Source organism: Typopeltis vanoorti, chromosome 13 (assembly GCF_054136105.1).
Source record: "Typopeltis vanoorti isolate ZY-2024b chromosome 13, IOZ_Tvanoo_1.0, whole genome shotgun sequence".
Classification (NCBI taxonomy): Eukaryota; Metazoa; Arthropoda; class Arachnida; order Uropygi; family Thelyphonidae; genus Typopeltis; species Typopeltis vanoorti.
The window spans coordinates 78,636,640-78,655,147 of NC_143561.1; the positions used below are offsets into that span (position 1 = coordinate 78,636,640).

An 18,508-nucleotide genomic window follows, 5' to 3' on the forward strand; every position below is an offset into this window, starting at 1 on the left:
TGTATTAAGTAAGCAGGTGGGTAGAGAGACAGAGAAGTGTAACATCTTGAGAGAAAGAGCATGCCAAGTTTTCCAGAAGCTGAAGATGTTATAGAAGTGATGTGATTATGCCAGGAAAGACTACGAGTAAGAGTCAGTCAAAGAAGAGAGATCTGGTCTTGCTTGTTTAGTTGAACATTGCGAAATGTAAGTCGAAGATTTGAGATCTTTTTTTGTGAGAAAACAAGCAAAACTGTATTTTGGAAGCGTTGAAGTTAACTAGATTGTTTTCTCCCTAATCAAGGATACAATGGAGATAAGTGTTCAGGACATTTATTACAGATGATCTTGAAGCTAGAAATGTTTGAACACCGCAAAGTTTATCGTATGAGTAGAATAAGTGAAAAGTGCTATCATATCTCTATTAAATGTCTAGTAATTTACCCTTACAGTGAAGATTATTGGATATATGTCAGAAATTTGGTAAGCTATGTTTAAGAAAGTCATGCTTGCTTAAAAAAATTTGTGTTTCTAATACATTATTGTAATACTGGTTTAATTCCCAACATTATCAAATTCCTGCCATGTACCCTCAAGGGGTGTACAGGATATGATAGTACTACATGAAAAATTTACATCATTACTAACTTCCTATCTACAATTTTCCTCCAAATCAGTCTGTTACTTGTCAAGACTCCAACATTATCAGATCTTATATTTCTGTCGTCTAAGGCACTTTGTACCGTATCAATCCACCTATATCTTGGTCTTCCTCTGGGTCGTTTTCCTGCTAACCTGGCTGAGAACACTTGTTTTGCTAATCTTTCCTCGCCCATTCTGTTTTAAGTGACTGTACCACCTGAAATTAGCTCTGCTAATGCATTCCTGGATGCTGACAATATCAAGTTCTTTCCTAATATCCTCGTTTTTAATATGATATTGCCATTGATGCTTGTTCACGCCTCTAATCTTTTTCAGGACTCTCATATCTGCGGCCTCTAGTCTTTAGTCAAGTGTTTTACTTCTGACCCAGTTCTCAGATCCATAAGTTAAAACTGGTTTGAACACTGTCTTGTATACATCTAATTTAGTGTTCCGATTAATTTCTCTCTTATTCCATATGAATTTATTCAATTGACTTCCTACCATACGAGCTTTGTTGATTCTGTTGTCTATTTCCATATTTAATTTACCATCTTCACTAAAAATGGTGCCTAAGTAGCTGAAATGTTTTACTTGTTCCACAGGTTCTCCGTTCACAACACAATTGACATTTTCAACGATTCTGCCTATTTTCATTGTCTTTGTCTTTTTATTGCTGACCTTTATACCATATCTATTACAATAGTTATTCAATTTAGTCAGGGAATCTTGCAGACTTGTAGCGGATTTATTTAGAAATATAACATCGTCTGCATAAAGCAAAGAGCTGACATTACCATCTCCAAGTAATTACTTCGAAAAATTTCTAAAAGAAACAAGCAGTGATAGCACAGTGGTAAAAAAACACTCAACAGGCATGCAGTCAGGAATACATATCCATACTTGAAGTAGAAAAAGCCATCAAAGGCTTGAAATGTGGAAAGGCAGCAGGAGTAGATGATATTCTACCAGAAATGCCCTAGTATGGAGGTATAAAAGTCTTACAGTGGCTACACTACATAGTTCAGAAAGCCTGGACAGAAGGACAAATTACCGATGATTGGAGGAAGCTCTAATAGTACCTATGTTGGATTCTGAATATATAGAGATTGGAGTAATTATTTGCTTCAGAATCCAACATGATCTTCCATCACATAAGCTAAACTTGTAATTATTTAATGTAAATAACTTATTTTATAATTTAATATTCATATAACTACCTTAATTTTGTCTAATATTTAATTAATTATTCAAAGATATATGTAATAATGAAAAGACTGTTAAATATTATTAATCTATTTTAATTATTACTATGTTAATATTATAAGAACTTGTATTTGATAATTTAACTGCGCATTATTTGAAATGTAAATATTCTCTATTTATTCCTGTTTGTAAAGTTTAACGTTATGTAATAGCTCAATTTTATTATATTTTGTTTTGTTGTCATGGAAACGTATGTAAGTGAGCGAGCACTTTTTGGAACACCATGTGAGGTTTATTGAAAAGAGTTTTAGAAAGAAATTGCGAGAAGAATTTAGGTGGGAAGAATGGATATAAAAAGCGAGGAATGCTGGAAAAGAGGGGAGCATTAGAGATTTATTGGAGAGAGAGAGATTAGATAGATTAGAGAGAGAAAGGAGAGGATTAGCATTAGGTTGGAATTGGAGCATTCGGGAATCACAGTGCGATAATAGCGAGTCGGCAAGTCACTCAAGCAGCTAATAAAGTCTACTGGTCGAGAGGCGGTTAGCTAATAAATTGTAGAATAACTATTATAGCTACAGAAGACAGCTGAGTGACTACTAAATAGACTAGCGATATTTGAGTTGAGATTTAGTTTCAGGGCCGACCTGTCAAGGACACACAGAATCTTGAAATAAAGCACGGAGTTACTAGAATAGTAGAGGCTGCTGTAAAATTGAAGTGTACCGTTAGCTGTGCTTAGAAATATATTGCCGAAAGAATTAAATGAATGCAGGAAGAATGAACAGCTGTGCATATAAAACCTCAAGTTAAGGAATTATTGTGTATTGCCTTAATTCATAAGTGATCAGTACTATTTCATGCAAGAACGTTTGTTTATGTATAGTGACTGACGATTAATTCAGTTATTGCCTAGAAGATTTATTTAATGAGTGCCGTATACTGTTTAAGTGTTTACAGTTATAAAAAGTGTATGTATAAGTAGATGAAGATAGAAGATTATCAGTAAGATTATTTCAACCATTAATATTCCTATACAGAGAAGTGTGTGAGTTTCATACTAGAATTTCCCCTATGTTAACAGTAACTATTGTGAACATTAGCTGAAGTGTAAATTTAAAAGTGTTTGCTTGTAAATTATAATAAATTTAGTTTAATCCTTTATCCAAGTGTGAGCAACAAAGTTTGCGCCTGAAAGTATCTTCAGGACTGGGGTAAGGTGGTACAACACCAGGACACTCCTTGCCCTGGTCCTGAAGATACCACCTTACCCCAGTCCTGAAGATACTTTCAGGCACAAACTTTGTTTGCTCACACTTGGATAAAGGATTAAACTAAATTTATTATACTCTAACCAAGTGAAAAATAAACTTCCAACATGTTTGCTTGTAAAGTGGTGTTACTGCGATTTTATTGTATTTGGAACTTAAAGAACTGTGAGAAGACTGTATTAGAGACAACGGATTTACCATTGTCTGAGTTTGTGTGATTGAATTTATCAGAGAAGTTAAAATGTTTGTGATATCTTAATTACTGATTTGAATTTAAGTGTAAAATTTGTGATTCTAAATTAAATGTTTGTTTTTGTTTATCTAAATTTGTATTTTGCCTGAATCTCTTTTACTGCACCATTCATAAAATATTCGAACCAAAGCAGGAGAGATAAATAAGTTAAATATACTCGGCCAGTATATATAATAACAACATATAAGAGAAGGGTTGTTGACTTAGTCTAAGTAAGCAATACTTAGTCTTTATTTGAGTTGTAAGTCAGCAATTAGAATTGAAGGAAGTACAGGAAGATGGTTTAATGTTAAATCTGGTGTGAGACAAGGATGTACATTATCCCCTCTGTTATTCATTATCTATATGGATCACATTATGAAGGAAAGTGGTAATAAACATGATATCAGAATTGGAGATGTTAATGTCAGCTCTTTGCTTTATGCGGACGATGTTATACTGCTAAATAAATCCGCTACAAGTTTGCAAGATTCCCTGACTAAATTGAATAACCGTTGTAATAGATATGGTATGAAGGTCAGCATTAAAAAGACAATGAAAATAGGTAGAATTGTTGAAAATGTCAACTGTGTTGTGAACAAGGAACCTGTGGAACAAGTAAAATATTTCTACTATTTAGGCACAATTTTTAGTGAAGATGGTAAAATAAATATGGAAATAGACAACAGAATCAACAAAGCTGGTATGGTAGGAAGTCAATTGAATATATTCATATGGAATAAGGAAGAAATTGGTCCGAACACTAAATTAGCTGTATACAAGACAGTGTTCAAACCAGTTTTAACTTATGGATCTGAGAGCTGGGTCAGAAGTAAAACACTTGACCAAAGACTAGAGACCACAGATATGAGAGTCCTGAGAAAGATTAGAGGTGTGAACAGATGGCATCAATGGCAATATCATATTAAAAACGAGGATATTAGGAAAGAACTTGACATTGTCAGCATCCAGGAATGCATTAGCAGAGCTGATCTCAGGTGGTATGGTCACTTAAACAGAATGAGCGAGGAAAGATTAGCAAAACAAGTGTTCTCTGCCAGGTTGGGAGGAAAACGACCCAGAGGAAGGCCAAGACATAGGTGGATTGATACTGTACAAAGTGCCTTAGACGATAGAATTATAAGATCTGATAATGTTGGAGTCTTGACAAGTAACAGACTGATTTGGAGGAGAATTGTAGATAGGAAGTTAGTAATGATGTAAATTTTTCATGTAGTACTATCATATCCTGTACAACCCTTGAGGGGTACATGTCAGGAATTTGATAATGATGAAAAAAGTATACTGAACATAATTGAAAGCATGGACAGTTCAAGATTTCCCGAAAAGATACTTCGATGATATCCAGTTGGAGAACATAGAAGTCAGGAACGACCAAGGAAAAGATGGAATGAGACCAGAATAGGCCATTGGTTCTAAATCTCCTCGAGAGGAGGATGATGTAATGGAGTTATTTCAGTGTTCTCAGAAATGCCCATCATCGTATGATTATATAATCAGACTTAACCTGTGTTTATTGGAAAAGTATTTCAGTCATAGTTGTAGTGGACTTAAAATGTATATTTTTTAAATTCACTTCTGCCTATTCTTTTGGGAATGAATAGCTCAATTCAGTATTCAAGACAGAAAATAGCTGCACTTCATTGTAATATTCCTCCTATCCTATCCATCTCATCTGTCTAGGACGGGTTGAGTCCCTTCCTAATGAGGGGTTATTGGTGCATTAATTCATTTGGTTTGCCACTTCTCTGCTGCTTCCCCTAAGGGCAATATTCATGGCTGTATCCGTATGTGTTCACGGGACTGGTTTGCCTGCTTGCAGGATGAAAAACCCTGCTGTCCACATCCAAGACCAGAGTTATCTGGTCTTGGATGTGGCTATGGCTGAGGAAGATCCTTAAGCTCCTCACGTTGTTGATGGGAATCAAACATAGGACACTCTTTCCCCAGGCATATGGTTGCAAAACACATAGCCACTAGGCTAACTGTGCGAACATTGTAATATTAATTAAGTAGAATATGTTTTATTTGTAGTCATTCTCTTGTTGGTTACATTTCTTATGAAATGAATCATAGCATTTAATTGGATTTCAACATTTATTGGGCTCACTTATATAAATGTTTAGAAAATAACACTTGACTACCTGCATTTTCAGCATCTTCACAAGTATGAAAATTGTTTCATACTTGTGAAGCAAGCAACATACACAATCTGCCACTGCAATGTTAACAGCTTTCCTAGTTAGATTTAGCCCCCCACCAAATATAGGATTACAAACTTGTAAATAATTGGATATTTTTATTTATTTTGTATACATTCTCTTACATATAAGTTCTCTAATCTTAAAAGGTACCTGTGGCATAACTATAAAACAACAAAATTTACATGATAACCACAGTAATAAACTCTAATGAAAGTACAAATATTTCGTACTGAAAATAACAGTATATCATCAGTATGTGGAAACAATAAACAAATCATAAAACAGGAATACAAACAACACTCAGTTTACAAATTGAGAAGGTTGCTGCATGCTAGAAATTAATATTAAAACTATTTTTGATATTTAGATAAAATTAAAATCTCCTAAACTTTTATTTTTTTTGTTTGAAGAGAGAGAATCATTCTGATTCAGATTAGGCCAATGTAAAAGGGCTTCACAACTTTCTTTGAAAAGGTATTCATATTTTAAAACTGCTTCTATGGAGAAGACAAGCTTCATCTCACAGGATACTATGTTTAGTGTCAAATCAGACTTGAGGTTTTGCATATTCAATGATGTTCATTAATTCTTTTTTCCACATAATGGCCTATCTGCCCAAAGTATGTCAAATTACATTCTCAAAGGATTTGGTTAAGATCAGCTAAAGATAGAAGTGCCAGTTTGTCTTTTGTAGATAGTAACAGATGAGAAATTTTGTTGATAGGAAAATATCTGGAAGTTAGGTGAAACTTTAAAATTCTACCAGTAGATTCAGAGAAACTGGAAATATAAGGAATTGGAACCCTAGTCTGGTGAAGAATCCCTAGGTGTTGGACTGTAGGAGTTAATTATCTGTTGGTTTCCATGAGTTGTAACCATTTAATTCCATTAAAGTTTTGATAGTTCTTGTTGTAAGCTTGAGGGAGAGGAGCACACATTATACACTCCATTAATTGATTTGATAACAGAAATTTTTTGGGAAATGTGATAAGCAGACTGTCCAAGAATGGTAAACTACGAGCATTTTCTTTTTTTATGGTGAATTGAATACATGGATGAACGCTATTGATTCAATGTAGGAAGGTGGCAAGTTCATTTACAGAATGAGGTAAAACAGCCAAAATGTCATTGATGTATCAAAACCAAAGAGTTGGGGATGAATGGATGAGAACAAAGTTTACCAAAGATGGAGACAGAGGGCTACCCCATGGCTGAAGTCTGTTTATAGATCTTGTTTTTCCAGTTGAAATATCCCAGCAATAAAAGAAAGTGAACTAGAAAATAAAAGTATAAAGGATAATATTTATTTATTTTTTCTCTTTGTATGGGATTACCCCATCCCTTAGGACTAGTTGAGCCCTCCTAATGAGGGATTATGTATGCATTTTTAATGACTGTTCACAGGCCATTTTGCCTGTTCTGAGAGACAAAAAAAACCCAAGTTTCCAGGTGAAAAAACCTTAACTCACCTTTAGTCAAAAGAGACCAGATAACAGTTCCTCACATCATAGACAGGAATCTATACCAACTGAGCTGTGGAGGCTCTATCTATGTAGTAATTTCATATTTGGTGTTGTATTATTTCATCAAAAAATATCAAAATTTATCATTGTTTTTAATGTTTGCATTGACAGACACTAAATCATATTTTTTATTGCGAATTAAACTGTAAGATGGTCAAACAATTTTGTTAGCAAAATAGGGAAGGGAGATTGATTGGATAGGATAAGTCAAGGTAAACCATCCTGCAATAGCATATACTTCTATAATGTGTATATGTTGCTACTTGAATTGGGGTGTCGGTTTATAAATATCCAATATTTTTACAGGCAAGATGGCATGATCTTCTATTGAATGGTGATAAATATGGGGAGAAAAGTATAGCTGAGAAAAGTAAATGAATGAAGTTGTAAAACAAAAATAATTAGGATTGCCATAAAGCACACAAAATGACATGAAAATGTACAAATGCAGACAATGATGGGAGAGATATTTACAGGCAAGATGACATGATCTTCTATTGAATGGTGATAAATATGGGGAGAAAAGTATAGCTGAAGTTGTAAAAAAAAAAATAATTAGGATTGCCATAAAGCAGACAAAATGACATGAAAATGTACAAATGCAGACAATGATGGGAGAGATATATATAAAAAAGAAGAGAATAAAAATAAAAATCCAGAATTACATTAAACAAAAACCATTAACATAAAAAAAAAAAAAAACTCTGCAGACTTCAGCAGTCATCAGGATTTTAATTTGGCATTAATTATCTCTTTTACAAAATACTTCGTGAGGGCATTAATGTAGTTTTGATAAAATGCAAGCCAACTATTCCTCACTTGTGTCTCCTCCCTCTTTGTATAATCTTCACCAAGTGTTTTGTGAACAAGATCATTAATGTTAGCCTATATATCAAAGGTGTCTGAAAGAATCTCCAAATTACTCAAACCCATTGATCTTATGGCTTTTTGCCCACTTAATAAACTTTACTCCTTTCTAAGCTCAGTAAAGAACAAACTTCTTCTTTTGGCCTACCCTAGTATCTGTTAAATTGCCAAGGCTTCTGGTTGATCATACTTTGGTCAAACTGTCAGATCTACAGTTATTTGTCATTATCAATGTTTAGATTATAACAGATTTCATGAGCCAGAAAAATCTGGACTTGCTGAATCCTTCCTGTCTTCTTCAAACATAGGAAAATGACTAAAGTCTTGCTTGTGACCTTTGTTTCATCACCCACCTGAATAGAACTGATGGGATTAAGTTATAACAGATTTCATGAGCCAGAAAAATCTGGACTTGCTGAATCCTTCCTGTCTTCTTCAAACATAGGAAAATGACTAAAGTCTTGCTTGTGACCTTTGTTTCATCACCCACCTGAATAGAACTGATGGGATTAAGTTAAGTTTAGAGCAGTTTGGACTGTGCTACTCTATTGTGTTTGTATGTAGCTGATGCATCTTTATTGAGTATTATCATATTACTTGTGCATTAATTTTGAATATGCTTGGATAAAAATTGTGCAATTAAAATTGTGATATATATTTGTTTCATTGTATTAATTTTTATTTAAATGCTCTCTTATTTTAGTTTTCCAAAAAAATTGTGAAGGTTATCATCAACAACCACCTCTTTCACTACATGTAAGTCAACCAGCAATACAGATTTCACCACTCTCAATCCATCCACGACTCGTATCCAAAGAGAAGTAGGGTGAAATATGAGAATGTGTCTTGGTAGCAGTGATGTTCAGTTATCCTTGTCTTGCTGAATGATAGCAAGGTTGGAGTTTAAGGCAATGATCATGAAAGTTCTTGAAGCTCATAATGAATGTGAACTATAAAGTTTGTCTGATGAAGAGAATGGAGCATACTGTCATGCAATTGTTGAGAGGCCTAATTGTGTCTTGTACATAGGCCCGGCTCAGCAAATTATCATATAGTTTGCTTTATTCCCTTAGCTGGTAGCTTCCTTTCTGGTGTTTGCTACATATCATGGTTGAGGGTTTTCCTCTCCTCAGATGTCCCCACCAATGCTTGAATACTCCAGGATTCTGTACTTCCACCTATTCTTCTCTCTCTACCTCAAATCCAGCTCATAGATGGCTTTGCTGATAACAGTATGCTCCATTCCCCTTTACCAGACAAACTTTGTAGTTTACAGTCAGTAGGAGTTTTAAGAAGTTCAATAATCATGGTGTTAAACTTCTATCTTGTTATCCTTCAATAGGGATAACAAGGCACATTTTCTCTTATAAAAATTATTACTCTTTCTCTAAACCTTTCTCCAAAGGCTCGGATTTCTCTTCTTAGGCTAATTTATACCTTTAACCTCTACTGGCCTAAAATCATCTTAGTCACCACATAAAAAAAAAAAAATAAATAAAATAAAAAATAAAAAAAAAATTCTGCTCAAGATACTAATACATTTTACTTGTGTATTTGCTAATGCTTTATAAATTCGAAACCCACCCAACCTTAGAATACCGCCAGACATTGATTTGATAGCAGTGAAATATATTATGAGAAGATTGAAAACAGCTGTTGTGATACAACTTCATCAAGAAGCATGTAACACAAGGAATTTGGGGTCAAAAAGTGTTAGATCTGATTATAGCATAAGAGATTTTTTTAATAATGACTCCATACGTGAAAGGCAACATGACCCATAATAGCATTGCCATTTGTGGGCAAGTGAATAAAGAGTAATCTGTTGTTTTTTTTTAAAAAAAATTAAGGATTATATTCATTGACAAAAAGAGTATGGAGGAATTGTTTCAAATAATTGAATGAATATAATATGTTTGTTTAGTATGTATGTTCCAATTCTTACATGATTAGAAGAAAGTTGACATAATGGTAGTAATCAATTCAACAGATCAGCATAAAAGTACCTAAAGAAAAGGCATAATGCTTTTCGTATAGGTTCTGCATTGTCCTTTGGTGAGGTGACAACGGTACTTTAAGGGGCAAGAGGAGGATACGAGTTATACAAGGACAAAAGTTATGTCTGACAGTCTTAGTGAGGGATCAGAAGGTTCAACTGGTAGTCAAGCAACAGACAAGCTTATTGCATTTCATTTTTACGAAGTCTGCTGTGGGATTATTGATAACTTTTTTCAGCTGTTTCAAGCTGTAGTATAAGCTGGGGTTTTGGTTTTTGAGCCATGCTGCATTTTTATGTTAGACTGCAGAGGCACATTTTTTAGAGAACCAGTAGCTTGAATAGAGATTGGGGAATGAAGGCCATCATTCCAGTAAGGATTAGTAAGGTTTAATAGTTCACTGCTCTTTGGATCAGGAGAGTGAAAGCAGTCATCTAACATTGTAAAGAGAGAAAAATTCCAGAGGTTTGCATCCCAGAGATTATGGTCAGTTGCCAAGAAGAGAGCAGACATCCACAGTTTGAAGAGTGCTGGTCAAGAAAAGATCCACAGTGTTGGAAGAATGATGAAGATTGGCAGGTTAACTATTTGTAGATCGCGGCTGATAGCAAATGGCTTGACCTGTTTAGTTAAATCTCATACATGATAGGTTCAGCACTTCAGTGCAGTGTGAGAGTATGCACTGTTATATAAATATAGCCATTTCTGACCACCTATTTTAAAACGCAAATGCATTGCCCTATCTAAAAAAAAAAAAAAATCCATTCTACTCTGTGTTATTATTTTAACAAGCCATTCTGATATTCCATTTATTATTCATAATTTAAACCATATATATCATTAATACAGAGGGTGTCACCCTCACAGACCTTGGAAGGAATATATCTTGCAGACACCAAGAAGTGAGGTAAAAGGATAGTGTATAAATGGAGTTTAGAAGTTGCTGAAAATGTTTACACATTCTTAATCTTCAACAACAAGGCCTTATAAGAGATTTGTGATAAGATAGCAGACTTTAGGGAGGCAATTGAGTGTATGAATGAGTATAATATGCCAGAGTGAATAAGGACAACAGAAAGGGATAGTTAGTATAAGGCATCAAGGGGTAGGAATGGGGCCAACGAAGTCTGCAATTCATGTATAATAATGCTAGGAGTATTAGGAACAAGAAGGAAGAATTTTTGGCCTTGGTTAGCACTTCCAGACCACAGGTTATTGGCATTAGTGAAACATGGCTGACAGAAGATAATATAGCTAGTGGGATTGAATGTGAGGGGTATAGTGTGTTCAGGAATGACAGGGAGAATAAAATGGGGGGGGGGAAGTATTATTGATGAGAGCTGATGAGCTGCAGCCAAGGAGAATAGAAGTTGAATTGCAGGATAGAGAAAAGAGCACATTTGAGGCCATTTGGTGTGAGATTGAGGCTAGCAGAACAAAATATACAATTGGGTGCTGCTATAGACCAGGTGATGGAAAAGATGGTGGAGATAGTATGCATAAGCAAGTAGAAGAAATGAGTGGAAGGAGGGTAATTATTATGGGAGAGTTCAACTATGGTAGCATTGATTGGAGGGAGGAGAGGACACATGGGACGAAGGAATTGGATTTTAAGCGGTTATTAAGGGATAACTGTCTGCAACAGCATGTGATGGAAAATACTAGGGGGTCAGAGAGTGCTTGACCTAGTAATTGCATCAGAGGATCCGACTGTAACGAATATGACCACATTGCCACCAACTGGTGAGAGTGATCATAGGGTTTTAACTTGGGAGATGGCTAAAGGTGTGGAATTTACAATTAAGACAGGGTACATGTGGAATTATCGGACTGGTAAGTATGACAAGCTTAGGAGTTAGATTGGTTCAGTGCCATGGCATGTACAACTGCAAGGGCTGGATGTTGATAGTGCATGGGAGGCAGTTAATAAGTGTTTGCAGGAGGCAGTGGCTGACTGTATACCTAGAGTCCAAATAATAAATCAAGTAGAGATTAAATGGATGAATAACACCATTAAGCTTGAGCTGCAAAAAAAAAACAATTGTGGAGGGAATTTAAGGAGAAAGGTGACCTGCAGGCACATGAACGGTATAAAGCCCAGGCCGGAAGGGTAACAAGTGTGATAAGAAAAGCAAAAGCGGATTATGAAGAACATTAGCCATGCAGGCTAAAGAGAATTCCAACAGTTTCTTCAATATGTTGCAAGTAAAAGAAAACATGTATATGGCAGAATGATTTTAAAGAATGCCGATGTAGAAGGTAACCGAATCAGTTGATATAGTAGAATTACTGAGTGAGCACTTTGCAGGAGTATATCATCCTGGTGGTGACATTGCAGAAATCGAAGAACCAACAGCTTATATGGGAATTGTGGTGAATGAAGTGGAGGTGAATAGTCTATTACAAAACCTCAATGTCAATTCATCTGCGGGATTGGAGCAACGTGATCTAGATTCCTTTGCTTTAAAACCCAAAGTCTGGCACAATATGTTGACGATGTTTTCGCTATGTGGCCCAAGGCTGCCAGACATCAGATATAAATATACAATATATACAAAGAAAATCATTTTCAGTTCAAAATTTGACTACCTTGCGAAGGGTAGTATGATATCTGACATTCTCAGCATCTTAGTCTTACTGTCTTTTGCAATTGACTCTCCATTTCCTTTTTTCTATGTCAGGACAATATAGATCTACCATGTTGAAAGTTTATTTTTCACTTGGTTAGACTATAATAAATTTAGTTTAATCCTTTATCCAAGTGAGAGCAAACAAAGATTGCACCTGAAAATATCTCCAGGACTGAATATGGTGTGGTACTATCTTACCTGGGTAAGTAGTACAACACCAGGCAACTCATAGCAAAGGTGGAGCAAGCTACCAACACTCCTATCCCAGTATCTCCCATAATGCAAAACACATCTCCTTACAGATATGTATAATGTTATGCATTAAGGGATTGGCCACTACCCAGACTAGTTTCGACCTTTATTGAAGTCTCTTCAGTGGGAACCAGGCGCAGAGTTGGTGGGGCCCAGAGGCCCATTATGGTGTTGTACTATATCCAAGGTAAGATAGTACAACACCATATTCAGTCCTGAAGATATTTTCAGGCGCAATCTTTGTTTGCTCTCACTTGGATAAAGGATTAAACTAAATTTATTATAGATCTACCATGATACACAGTCCTCATTTTTCACAAACCTTGTATTGAACAATCAAAATCTCCGGCTGCTTGGCAACTCCTTTAATGCAGATTTTTATGCTATTTTCCACTAACAGAAAGATAACCTCCCCCTCTTCAGTCCTCTCACGTTTCATTCCTGCATTATGTCTTAGAAGGAGGGTCCTCTCAATGTGATTTATTTCTGAAATCTAGACCCCCCCGCCAGATGAGAATAGATTTCTCTTGGAATGAGAGGTAATCTTCAACTTTCAGCAATAGCTATCCATCCTGACCAAGATAAATGTTCTACAGCAATTCATTAAAAAAAAGTGCTAGGATATCGGAATATCTTGGCTGATTGCTTTTATGCAAATTGCTCATATAGTTGCCCTTTGAACAACGTGGCAATTAAGAGGCAGATCACCTGCACAATTGAAAATCTACTTCTGACTTCACAAAAACTTAACTACTAATGGTCTACTATTGACTGGAAGCCTTACCAATGACATAAACAGTTGATTAACACATTTTTTTTAATCAACTGTCTATGAATGGTTAATGTTAATTTTATGCTGTTATGATTTAATACATTTTTATGTTTGTTTATTTACACTTCTCACCATGTATGATCTGTGTTTGTGTAAGTTTTGATAAATTTCAACTTTTTATAATAGATTTGTGTATATTTTATGACAGTAAATGATAAAAGACTGGTATCTACATATATTTTATAATTCATGATATTTCTAAGCAATATGGTTCATCTACGAAATCTTTTCAAATCTCAAAAAATTTTCTAGTGTAATCAGTGTATAAGTGACCCATGCAGTTCAAACCCATGTTGTTCAAGGGTCAATTGTATATATTTTTGACACTGCTAGTTAACTAGCACTGTCTAGCTAACCAGCATTTAACCAAATAACGAGCAGTTATTTGGTTAAATGAGATAATGTGGACTGACAAGGATAGTCTTTTATTAACATTATTGATAGTAATCACATTCACAAAGGGTTGCTACACACATTAGTATTAGTGTACCATGGCCTGGCTAAGGGTTACATTAGATAAATCCTTGTAGAGATCATATATGAAACTTCAAGCTACATCACGTTTCTAGTAAGTGTGGGGTATTATATTCGGTAATGAAATTCATGCCCATTGGATTGGAAGCTACAGCTGGTTGCTCAGAGCAAATATACTAACCACTTTGCCCAACTCAAGACTGTTATGCAAAGTTGAATGTATTGTATTTATCGATACTGTATTCAAGGTGAGGAGGAGGTTGTAGAAGGCTTTGATCAGCCTGCATGTAGTGTTTTTATGCTATTTTGATCACATATTTCCATTGTAGTAAGGAAACTAGAGAGAGTTCAGAATTGAGTGACTAAGGTAGTATGAGGACTCCAGAATGTTGGTATGGGAAAAAGATTGACTGTATAGAGTTTAATGTTCATCTATTTTTCAACAGGAGACTTTCAACCAGTGAAGCATAAACTAGAGAAGACTGGGTTTTAATGGGCATAAAATTAACCTATTAGTTTTGCCATTCAAAACCTTATCGCTTCTTGTGGGTAAATACAGAAAAAATAAACATCAAATTGCAACTATAATCTAAACACTACTAAGCAAAGCTTGGTAGATGCTAGAAATCTGATGAGAGATTTCTAAATGTTATGGAGGACCATTCCTTGATAGACTCTTTTATCTTGCAAGAGATGGAGTTTGTCTTCAAAGTGGGGAATAGAACTCTGTTCCAGTCAGTGTCATGGAAAAATGAAAAGCCAAGCCAGAGTTGTCTCTATTGTGAGCAATGTTTCCAAAATGTTATAAATTTAGTTTAATCCTTTATCCAAGTGTGTGCAAACAAAGTTTGCACCTGAAAGTATCTTCAGGACTTGGGTAAAGTGGTACAACACTGGACAACTCCTTGCAAAGGTGGAGCAAGATACTAACACTCCTATCTCAGTATCTCCCATAATGCAAAACACATCTCCTTGCAGATATGTATAATATTATGCATTAAGAGAAGGGCCACTATAGCTGCAAGGAGATGTGTTTTGCATTATGGGAGATACTGAGATGGGAGTGTTGGTAGCTTGCTCCACCTTTGCAAGGAGTCGCCTGGTGTTGTACCACTTTACTCCAGTCCTGAAGATACTTATAGTCTGACCAAGTGAAAAATAAAATTTCCAAAATGTTCTTTGTATTTCTCAGAACTTTCACATACACATATATGCCACAAGAGCAGGGCATTCTATAAACACTAGGATGGTTGTAGTCTGTAGGAGAGTGGAACAGACTCTGAATAGTAAGAATAGGTTCAAAAGCCATCTCCGTATCAGGAGGTTTAAGAAGCCTAGTGCTACCAATACAAAGCCTACCACTGTTTAAACAAAAAAAAGTAATACTATTTATTCTTATTAATACCTAACACCTCCAGGGAGTCCAATGACTCATTAAAGGAGGGCACCTACTCTACAACTCCCTGTACCACTCAAAACCACCAACGAACCGCAATTACACCAACACCATCTACTGCCCACCACCAATAGTATTTTCACAGACCATCACAAACATCCATGCCCACAGCCTTTTGGCTGAATAGTGGATATGCTAATCACTCAGCCAGCCAGGCCACCATTTAAGGTCATATATTTCAGCCTTTTTGTGTTAATTTAAAGAGACATCTCATAAACAACCACCAACGTAAAGAATAGAAACTAAGTCTGTAATAAGATCGGGATTCTGCTGTGGAGCAGAATTTGAGAAAAGCAATTTGCGTACAAGTTTTTTTTTTTTTTTTTGAATATCTGTTGTGAACTAGTTGCTGGAGTAGAATTTGTAGTTGATTAATTTTCTCATTCCTTTAGATGAAAAACTGTTCTTTTTTTTGTGACATGTTGACTATATTTTAGTAATCTAGAAACAGTGTTTCTGATTCTATCAGAACATTAGATTTGCTTTGGAACTAAAAAGTGAACTACCGTTAGGATGACTTAAAAACCTATTCTTACTATATACATATACAGAGAGTCTGCACTGCTCTCCTAAAGACCATAAAGTAAGAACAAAATGATTTTATGTTGATCCTCAGAAGCCCAAAGGTTGAAAATCTGTTGGACGGGTATCTGTTGCTGGCAAAGGTTGGTCGATTGGTAGAGCCTCTGCTACTAATGGCTCAGTAAGTTTGAGTGGGACCAATCGTTCAATGCTGTTGGCACACTCTCCCTCGATGAGTCTTTGGACTCCATGGAGGTGTAAAATAATAATTCTTCTACAAACATCTTGAGGTTTAATGTCTTAATCATTGAAGATGTTGATATATTATTTTTTTGAATAATGGCGTCACCTGTAAGAGAAAACTAAATATAATTTATTACTCCTATATAGTATGTCTAACATGCATGTCTATTAAATAACTAAAAACATGTTGATGATGGTTACATACTTGCTATATACTGCAAGCCAATCCACACCGCCCATTGCCTCCATTCATCTTCACTTTCCCATTACACAAATTGCTTTTCTCCAATTCTGCTCCAGAGCAGAATCCTGATGTTCACTATGGCAACTCTGTTTCCATTCCTTATATTGATAGACTCTATCAGTATTCTAGTCTCTTTAACACTTTTATTGCCAAGCTGAAAATTGGAATTTCGTGTGGTGGCCAAATTTAAAAAAATTTTTTTATTTAGTTAGCGATAACGCGTGATCGGCCGTTTGGTGAGAACTCGCATCATGCAATATCGCTTGATTGGCAATGAACATGTTAGACCTCATATTAGGGTGACTTATAAACCTATTCTTACTAAATGAAATCGGCACTATTCTCCTACAAATATACTGAGGTTTACAGAATTTCCTACTTATGTGGCCTGTCGCATATATAGGCAAGGCTTCAAGAAGTCCTGAGATAAGACAGAAAGAACATCTTGGAAGCATTGCTCATGACAGAGAAGAACTCTGGTTTAGCTTTTCATTTTTCTGTGCATGTGCACCCACACACACTGACTGGAAGAATCATATAGATGAAGCTGACTTAGAAGACATCATCTCTTAAAATATAAAAAAAATTCCATTTGGAAATCTCTCATCCTTTCAGACTTCAGTTTTTCAGCAAACCACCTACAAACCATGCTGGACAACCGCTGACTCCTGATGCCTCTCACATTTGTTATATTTATATTATAGCGGTTTCTACAAGCTTTGTTTAGTAGTGTAGTTTACAGTTGCCAATTTTACATTTTCTACAATTAGAAGCCACGACGTTTTTAATGGTAAAACTAGTTAGTTAATTTTATTATAATTATTTTATGACCATTAAAAACCCAGTTTTCTTTAATTTACATACTTTCTTGTTCTGGTGATTTTAGTAATGCAAGGCAATCATCATTTGGTCCAACTTTTAAACCATACTTATAGTGCTTAATTTAAACAAAATGTCTACAATATCTCCTTTATTTATTTGAATAAGCCAGGTCGCCTATTTTGGATATCAGCTCGAAGTTTAATCATTAATTCACAAATTCAGTAATATTTGAATTTATAAAAATCTAGTAATATTTCATTTGCAGGGACTTTTCAGTGCAGAAGAATATCGTTAAAGGTTATTCACTTCAGAATCCAGTTAAACATTTATGAAATGTAATTCAACATGAATTGGATGCTCCATTATATTGTGAAAGAAATAATGTGTTCTTAAATTATTAATGTAATATGTTGAAAGTTGATGTGACTGGTTTAAGTTAAAAAAAAATTATTACTGATCGAAATAAAATCCTCCAACCACTTGGAATTTCTGAGTTACAATGTAAACATTGTCTATCATTTATCAATTATAATAATTTTTTTTTTTTTTTTTTTACTGAAAAGTACTAATTTCTTTCAGCAAGCAAGTCAGTACAGCTACTGGCCAAAACTTTTTTTTTCCCCACTTTCATTGGAGTTTCTTAGAGCATTTTGTGCTATGAGTTTAGTACAAAACTTCATTTATTCATAGGCCTATGAAATTAAATATATATTAATAATGAAACACCATATTTATGCTGTTATTGGGTTATAAACAACACTAATAAATTCAGTTTGCTATAATGAATCTTTTAAAGTTTATTTTACAATGAAAAGCTTAAAATAGCATTTTGCTATGGCTCTTAGAGGTGCTCACTGCAGTTAATAGCATACTGGAAGTAGATGTTTAAAATAAAATAAATAAGCTTGCCATTGTGAAATAAACTTTAAAAGATTCATTATTGTAAACTGGACTGAAGGCAGTCTTATCACAATAATAGCATATGTATGGTGTTTTATTATTAATATATATATATATATATTAAACTCCATCTGTCCAAAACAGCTGTGTTGCTATGCAAAAGATCTGAAAGGTAGGGCCAGCTACTTTGT

The 18,508-nt window shown here is 35.0% G+C and overlaps 1 protein-coding gene across 1 annotated transcript in view; it reads left to right on the plus strand.

Annotated features, from left to right (window-relative positions):
* Positions 1-17,917, plus strand: part of Vha14-1 (V-type proton ATPase subunit Vha14-1) — an 84,273-nt gene extending 66,356 nt beyond the window's left edge. Inside the window, exon 5 of the mRNA XM_090402739.1 lies at positions 17,683-17,917. Coding sequence (XP_090258865.1) covers positions 17,683-17,712 — 30 coding nt within the window. The 3' untranslated portion in view covers positions 17,713-17,917. The remainder of the gene's footprint in view (positions 1-17,682) is intronic.
* The last annotated feature ends 591 nt before the right edge of the window (positions 17,918-18,508 follow it).